General features: G+C 43.1%; 1 protein-coding gene across 1 annotated transcript in view; it reads left to right on the forward strand.

Annotated features, from left to right (window-relative positions):
* Positions 1-9,447, forward strand: part of DCC (DCC netrin 1 receptor) — an 845,884-nt gene that overhangs the window by 804,341 nt on the left and 32,096 nt on the right. Inside the window, exons 23-25 of the mRNA XM_088453001.1 lie at positions 104-263; positions 6,451-6,677; positions 9,156-9,272. Of these exons, the coding sequence (XP_088309127.1) occupies positions 104-263; positions 6,451-6,677; positions 9,156-9,272 (504 nt within the window). The remainder of the gene's footprint in view (positions 1-103; positions 264-6,450; positions 6,678-9,155; positions 9,273-9,447) is intronic.

Consider the following 9,447-nt stretch of genomic DNA (forward strand, 5'->3'; position numbering starts at 1 on the left):
CACAGTCAACACCGGATGGCACAGTCCCAAGTTCCCCCTATGCTGTTTCAGTGCATGTTTTCAGAATTTAACTTTCTAACACTTAATTTTTCTTTTGTTCTAGAGCCCCCCATAGGACAGATGCACCCGCCTCACGGTGTGACCCCGCAGAAGAACAGCAATCTCTTGGTGATCATCGTGGTTACTGTTGGAGCCATCACTATCCTGGTGGTGGTGATCGTAGCTGTTATCTGCACAAGGAGGTCATCCGCACAGCAGAGGAAGTATGGAACCTTCATGAAACATCTCAAACTTACTTCTTAAAACACCCAAGAAGCCCTTATAAGAATCACTTATTAGCTACAGTTATATTTAAATCCTGCAATGGTTATAAAGGTGGCAAAGCACTAGAGGACCAATGTTTAGTCAAACATTCTAGAGATAGTTAAGCGAAGAACAAAATTACACCCAAGACACAAAGGGGCCCATTTATCAATGAGTTTTATCATACTATTATAAAACTCGTTGCGTATGATAATGGTGTTCCCGCCAATCAGCTCCTAACTGTCATCGGTTTGAAAAATGACAGTTGGGAGCTGATTGGCTGGAGAACCATTTATCATATGCCACGAGTTTTAAAACTCGTTGCATATGATAAAACTCTTTGATAAATGAGCCCCAAAGTGTTCCAATGACCTTGTCACCAACCAATGATTAAAGTGGGCCACAAGAGAACGATCCAATGGTTACATCCCCCTTTATTTTGGCACAGCTGCCAATACTGCTAACACCTCGATGCAACTGATTCACCCTGGTTTATTCGTCCACAAATACATATTTGCGGTTAGACCCCCCATAAAGAAATATACACTACAGATAAGCAGTGATTTGCTGCTGGATGCTACTGGGGACATTTTAATTTGTAATCCTATAAATATTCCTCCCAATGTTTTATCCTTCTCCATAAACAACCGCTGGCGTTTTTTTGTGCCCTCGTGTAATCTTGGCTTGGGATCTGCAGCGCAGAGCGTTGCGGCAAAAGCTGCCTTTAGTATCCAGCAAGGGAAAGGAAAAAAAAAAAAGCTTCTGCATTTGTTAAGAATTAAATCTGAAATGACTGTTTTCTGAAAACAGTCCAAGGCAGCCGTTACCAGGCAGCTGGCACAGTAACAAGACAGCGGATAAGAATTGAGAAGCAAAATTTGCAGCGTGTCAGTGCAGTCAATTTAGATGTTTGGCAGGAGAAAAAAAAAAGCTTCCTGACTTTAGGCTGTGTACCGTGCAGGCTTTAAGTATATTGTGATGTGTTTTCCTTAACCATTGAAGGCTTCCACGCCGTGCAAACATGCAACATGACCTCTTCTCCGTTCTGATTAATCACAATCTTATAGCAAATAGACAACGTACGATGGAACACCAACACAAAACCATATTAGCAAATAGCAACTAGATGCCTAAAGTGTTTGTCCACCGTTAGACAACTTTAATTAAAACGTTTTGCCCTTTAGTTCAAATACCCTCCTGCAACTTTTGCTTAACACATATTTTTGCTGCCGTGAGCACAACACAGTTCTCCTGTACTATCCAGAGAGCAGCTTCGCGTCATATAAAGTGCAATGAACGTAAACAGCTTTGCTAAACTGAATGAGACATTTCCGAAATATATAGAGAGAGGCTAAAAAATATAAAGCAGTGTATCTAATTAATGCTGTGGAAAAGCAAAGGAGTACATCAAAGTATTCAAAAAGTGAATCCTCCTATAAAACAGACACCGGGGAGATGCACTTAGGCTTGAAGAGTGATAAAGTGGAGAGTGATAAAGTACCAGCCAACCAGCTCTTAACTGCCATTTTTCAAACACAACCTGTAACATGACAGTTAGGAGCTGATTGGTTGGTACTTTATCTCTCTCCAAGGCTTAGTACATCTATGAGAGGTTCGTCCTATACAGACCCATACCTTATTCAAAGTGACTGTGAACCTGATTCAGAATAGCACAAATGTCCTGATTCAGAGGACTATGGCGACTGCGTCTTTATGCTGGGAAGCGTACAGAGTCGCCCACCGGCTGTGACGCTAATACGCTGCTGTGCGTAATCGATGCACCATCGGCCGCACATCGGTCATTACAGCAGCCCAATGGCGGCGCTGAGTCTCTGTATGAACTTGCAGTGCCGCTGCTGCAAAAGCCACAGACGGTGAATGCGACGCGGCCTCGTCTGGTTAACCACCCAAATGTTACCACCAAGAACCGCCTATTGAAATTGCCCCACCAAATCCGTCCTGCGGGTTTCAGAGGTAACCATCAGGACGAATGCAGACTGAAAACATTGGTCGCTTACGCTCGACATCAACGCTGATTCCACCGTCTGAATCAGGCCCATAATGTGTTGGAAATTCCGCCCGCTTCCAGTGATCAGACATCCTAAGCAAACATACACTTATATCCTGAGTCAGACTCATTTATGCAACCGCGCCACCACCAACCTCTCGAGCAGTCGCACTAGTAATGGCACTTACACCTACACTATGCAACCGCGCCACCACCGGCCTCTCGAGCAGTCGCACTAGTAATGGCACTTACACCTACACTATGCAACCGCGCCACCACCAACCTCTCGAGCAGTCACACTAGTAATGGCACTTACACCTACACTATGCAACCGCGCCACCACCGGCCTCTCGAGCAGTCGCACTAGTAATGGCACTTACACCTACACTATGCAACCGCGCCACCACCGGCCTCTCGAGCAGTCGCACTAGTAATGGCACTTACACCTACACTATGCAACCGCGCCACCACCGGCCTCTCGAGCAGTCGCACTAGTAATGGCACTTACACCTATACTATGCAACCGCGCCACCACCGGCCTCTTGAGCAGTCGCACTAGTAATGGCACTTACACCTACACTATGCAACCGCGCCACCACCGGCCTCTGGAGCAGTCGCACTAGTAATGGCACTAACACTTACACTATGCTTGGCACAGAAGATCTGACTGAAAACCGAGTTCTGCATATGCTCGCTGTAGGATGGTACTCTGGCTACACGCCAACTAAATGTCCACAGGGGATGTACTTAGCTTGCAGAAATTCCAACTTGGGACTAAAGATAGGCATTGAAATACAGACGCCTATCTTTAGCCCCACGCCGAAATTCTGACACGCCGAAATCCCGAATGAAGGTAAACAGGGCTCCTTAGCTATTATTTGCGGGGGTGGGGTTGGGGGGAGTGTTAGGTTTAGGAAGCATAGCAGGGTTAGGTTTTGGGGGGAGGTTAAGGTTAGGCACCACTGGGGGGCGGATAGGGTTAGGCACCACTGGGGAGGGGTAGGCACCACTGGGGGGGCAGATAGGGTTAGGCACCACTGGGGGGGGGCTAGACCCCAATGGGGGGGTTAGAGTTAGGCACCACTGGAAGGCGGATAGGGACAGGCATCACTGGGGGGTTAGGCACCAATGGGGGGGTTAGGGTATACTTGCCTAGCCTCTCGAATCGGCTGGGAGCCTCCCGAAAGTCGTGTGCCGCTCCCGGTCCCCGGCGACCCGTCTGCTGCCCACCCCTCCCCGCCTTGATTACTATATAAACCAAGGCAATGGAGAGGCCGGTGACGTGATTCACGCTGAATCACGTCATCATGGCCCCGCCCCCTACTTCACAATGCCGTTATTCTCGGCATTGTGAAGAGGGGGCGGGGATGCGATGATGCAATCGCACTGTCACACCCATGCTCCGCCCCCATTTTCGCTTCATTTACCCGGCCATGCCCTCCCCTGCTGAAGAAGCCCGACTGCTCCCTCCCGGAAGGAGGGACATAAAAGTTGGCAACCCTCGGTTAGGGTTAGGCACAACTGGGGGGGGGTGGTTAGGGTTAGGCACCACTGGGGCGGGGGGTTAGGCACCACTTGGGGGGTTAGGGTTAGACACTAAGTGGAGAGGGTTAGGTTTAGGCACTAAGGGGAGGTTTATGGTGCGGGGTGGGGAGGGTTAGGGTACAAGAAGGGAGGGTTTAGGAAAGAATTGGAGCAGGTAAGTATACTTACCAGACCCATGTCGGGATCTTCACCATCGGGATGCCGCTGTCGGTATTCTGACCGCCGGCATCCCGTATGCCGGGAAATCATACTGATTCCATCCACACAAAGCGTTTCCCTCATTCAGTCGGCAGTGAGAAGTGACTGAGATACATGCTCGAAGGTGCTCTAAGTTGCATAAGTCAGACACAACGCATGCACACTTTTATAACATTGCAACATGCGACCATATTAAGAATGGCATGCAGCTTCGGTTGAGGCCCTACTGTCTGTCCATACCATAGATGTCTGTAACGTCCGCTGTCTCCATTTGTGTTTCGGCTGGTTTCAGCGGTTGCCGTGACGTATAGGGTTTGGGTTGCAGCCATGGGAGAGAGGTATTATCATTTAATGAAATATACATTCTAGTTCTTCCCAAAACAAATATGAGTGGTGAAATGTTGTTCTAGGTCTAAAAAGGTTCAGCAAACTGGATCAGGACGATCTATTTCATAGGAAAAACAGTGGAGATGTGATGACTTGTTTCTAGGATTAGAGACCTTTCTGCTTTTCCAAACAGAACATTTTCAGTTCCTCACTTTCATCTAATGCTCAGAAGCCTGGATTGTTTGTGTTTGTACAAATTGAAATGAAACATTGCCCTTGTACTGTGCACCCTTGTGTCTAGCTGCGAGGAGCTGGCATCTTTCTCAGTGTATAACTTAAACTACTTATCAGCAAGCAGCTGGTGCTAAAGTGGCATGACACCTGGATCAGAGATTCGCAGGGTTTGAAATATAATCTTTCTTACACATCTGTTTCCAAAATCCACTCTGCCTCCCATCCTGCTCTGCTGGGTCTCACCCTATACTGACTTTTATTACAGTTCTACATTTACATATCTGTAGATGAGGGGGGAATTATTTATGGATAGTATGTGGTACATATAAATAACTGGTATCATATGAATAGATAAATAAATATGTGCTAAATATGAAATAGTTAGATTGATGATCATTAGATAGATAGATAGATAGATAGATAGATAGATAGATAGATAGATAGATAGATAGATAGATATGAGATATTAGATAGATATGAGCTACATAGATAGATATTAGATGATAGATAGACAGATATTAGATAGATCGATATATATATTAAATAGATAGATAAGAGCTATATAGTTAGATATTAGATGATAGATAGACAGATAGATATTAGATAGATATATAGATATTAGATACATAGGGCCTCATTTACTAACAAGTTTTATCACCAAAACGAGTGATAAATGTCACGGTGTATGATAAATGGTGCTCCAGCCAATCAGCTCCCAACTGTCAACTGTTAGAAAAATGACAGTTGGGAGCTAATTGGCTGGAGCACCATTTATCATACACAGTGACATTTATCACTCGTTTTGGTGATAAAACTTATTAGTAAATGGGGGCCAAAGAGCGATAGATATTAGATATATATGAGCTAGATAGATATATAGATATATTTGAGATAGATAGATAGATAGGTATGAGCTAGATAGATATGAGATAGATAGATATATAAATATTAGATATGAGATAGAGAGATAGATAGATAGATAGATAGATAGATAGATAGATAGATAGATAGATAGATAGATATAAGATATATAGATATTAGATAGAAAGATATGAGATACTGTAGATATGAGATATATTAGATAGATAGTTAGATATGAGATAGATAGATATGAGACAGATAGATAGATAGATAGATAGATAGATAGATAGATAGATAGATAGATAGATATAAGATAGATAGATATGAGATAGATAGATAGATAGATAGATATATTTGAGAAAGATAGATAGATATGAGATAGATAGATAGATAGATAGATAGATATATTTGAGAAAGATAGATAGATAGATAGATATGAGATAGATAGATATGAGAAAGATAGATAGATAGATAGATAGATAGATAGATAGATAGATAGATAGATAGATATGAGATATATAGATATGAGAAAGATAGATAGATAGGTATGAGATAGATATGAGATAGGTAGATAGATAGATAGATAGATAGATAAATAGATAGATATGAGAGATAGACAGATAGATATGAGATAGATAGATAAATAGATATGAGATAGATAGATAGATAGATAGATATGAGATAGAGATAGATAGATAGATAGATAGATAGATAGATAGATAGATAGATAGATAGATAGATAGATAGATATAGATAGATATATATGAGATAGATAGATAGATAGATAGATAGATAGATAGATAGATAGATATGAGATAGATAGTTAGAAAGATATGAGATAGATAGATAAATAGATAGATAGATAGATAGATAGATAGATAGATAGATAGATATGACATAAATACATAGATACTGTAACATGAGATATTTGTCATGCTTCCTATGATAATTGCTTTGTCCTTGTATCTTACTAGAAAACGAGCCACACACAGTGTCAGTAAACGGAAAGGAAGCCAGAAGGATTTGAGGCCTCCGGATCTATGGATCCACCATGAGGAGATGGAAATGAAAAACATAGAAAAGCCAGCAGGGTCCGAAACGCAAGGACGGGAATCCCCCAGGCAGAGCTGCCAGGATATCACCCCTGTCAGTCACAGCCAGTCAGAGTCACAGCTGGGCAGCAAGAGCACATCTCATTCCGGTAAGCTCTCTATGCCCTGATAATGGCAGCACTCAGCACAAGTGCTACTAGAGAACAATGTTATTACTAGTGTGCATTCAGTTATGTGCAGTGTATACCATTACAACCTGCTGTACAGATGGGGCGGGCATCAAATAGTCTTTTACCAATTCTGCCCCCATTGCATGGTCCATGCAGTCAGGTTTCTCCAGGCTCCATACTAATGTTAAGCACCAAATTATTAATTCATCCTCAACTTCAATGTTTGTTTATAAGGCACCTGCAAAGTCCTTAGCACTGGACAGTCAGTATCACAACTCATACAGACAGGAAATTATACATAGGCACAGAATAAGGACGAAAACGGATAGCAGACTTAGGGCCCTTTTACTTTGGCTACAATCTGACGATGTGATAGATGTTGACTGTCGTATGTAAACACACTTAATTTAAATGTCAGCATTTTAGGCTTGATCGGTAATTGTCGGCATCTTCCTTGAAATAGAGGAGACAGGGTTAGATTGAGAGAGGAGGGGGCCTGTGAGCAGTCTCTGTGTGGGTACCCCCTCCCCTCACCCCACCTCTCTCGCAGAGTACACTCTCTGACACCGTGGCAGAGCCTAATGTACATACGTTGATCTCCACAAACATGGCACCTGCGCCAATTGCCCTGTGATTTCTGCAGTGCCGATGGACAGGTAAATAACTTCTAGTGTTACAGGGGGTGCGGTGTGGGCCCCCCTGGACCCATTGTAGATACACCCATGACAGGAGTATAGAGGAGAAGTGCAAGTGATTGCCAGATACCTCCACTCTGTCTGCAGAAACTGCACAGTTTAATAATACATAAAGAAATAATGTACAAATAGGCAGCGTGCCCCCCCTCCAAAGGCTCAGTTAAGTGCATGGCATCCTGTGTTGGTTTAATATACAAGGAAGACTAAGGGGTCTAGTTACTAAGCAGTGTTAGGAGACAGAGTGAAAAGTGATAAGGTGCCAGCCAATCAGCTCCCAACTGTCATCTCACAGGCTGTGGGCCTGATTCAGAGCCGGACGCTATTTGCGCTCGCTCGTCCAGAAAAAGGGGCTGGCTATTTAAATTAACCGTTTGCTCTTTGCGGTCTGTTCACGCCTCTATGTCTGAACGAGCGAACAAAACATGCGAACGTAATTTTGAAAAAAACGCCCCCTGGCCGCTCGCATCATACGTCATGTCCGCTATTTATTAGATTAATCGAGTCGCTATTCTTGTGGTTGGTTTTTCCTACCACAATCATGCGAGCAGTTCTGACTATAAAACAACCAAGTGATGTGGTCGATGACGCTGCTTTGTTAATTATGCACACCCTTAAAACGCGAGTTTTGACCGTTTGGCACGCCTGCGTTCGGATCTCCACTCCCCGTTTTCAAGCACCTTCCCGTTACCACCCACATACGCCTCCTCCTGTCACTCAAAATAGCAGGCATTCGCTATTTAGCGAGCACACGATTTTCGGCCGCAATGACTGGTTTGCGCATGCGTATTAAAATCCGTACGCATGCGCAGTTGTGCGAACATCGGTCGGAACGAACGAGCGGGCACTTACGAGCGGCTCTGAATCAGACCCTGTGTTTGAAAAATGACAGTTGGGAGCTGATTGGCTGGCACCTTATCACTTTTCACTCTGTCTCCTAACACTGCTTAGTAAATAGACCCCTATGAGTGTGGGTTTGCCCTGGTATAGTATAAACCAGGCTAGCGATCAACAGAGAGCTGGTGTTCAAATGCCCTTTTATTCAATTAGTGTAATAGGGGTATTAGTGATATTCATTATACTGGGAGTCGGGGATCACTGGGACACTTAACACTTTCTAATTACATACTCAGTGCAGGGATGATGGATGGGAGATGTCCAAGTGTTATTAAGCTCAACCCTGCTCTGGACCAGGCTGGAAATGGTTTTCCTATACAATTTTTTTACCCTGTGTGGTTATAGTCTTAGTTAATAGAAGTCTGCTAAGTTCTGGATCTGGTAGAGGATTGCTGGAGGGCACACTGTCCATTTTTTATTTGTTTTTATCTGTGGTGTGTGAGTAGTGGTAAGTGTCAATCATCGGAATTCTGTTACATGAATATTTTTCCTGCAAGCTATTGATAGTTACCCCCCCACTCCAATGACAGATAATTTCAGTTCAGCAAATAAATCAATTTGATTAATTCATACTTCCAGTATATATGACATGCACAGTACAGTTCTGTCACAGTGCCATCTGGTGGCAAAAATATATACTGTAGGAAATTTTATTATCACGCTTTGGAAAACACACTTTGATATGTTTGCATTGCAATGACATCATGATGCGGGGGTCACGCTAAAGCATTAGAAGATCATTTCCCTTGAGCTACGTTTGTAGATGAATATATAAATTCTGTCTGATTTTGGAACTTGTGTAATATTATTTTTTAATATACTAATAAAGTCTGTTGAGGTCTCTTAAGTAAGTGATCTGTGTCTCCAGGGCCCGATACAGATGAAGTTGGCAGTAACATTTCCACACTAGAACGCTCTCTAGCAGCCCGCAGAGCGACACGAGCCAAACTCATGATCCCAATGGATTCGCAGCCCAGCAACTCTTGTAAGTGTCCAAAATTCAGTACAGTACTGTCCTTGACTTTTTTGTCTTTTGATAATGATCTCTTTTAGGAAAAAACTCTTTTATTTATTGCGGATAAAATTATTAACAATCTTATTTGAAAATGTCAGTTTGTATTGTTGCTTTATATAAAGTCAGGTGCATAAATATTGGGACA

Source organism: Taudactylus pleione, unplaced genomic scaffold (genome assembly GCF_031769625.1).
Source record: "Taudactylus pleione unplaced genomic scaffold, aTauple2 ptg000562l, whole genome shotgun sequence".
In the NCBI taxonomy this organism is placed as follows: Eukaryota; Metazoa; Chordata; class Amphibia; order Anura; family Myobatrachidae; genus Taudactylus; species Taudactylus pleione.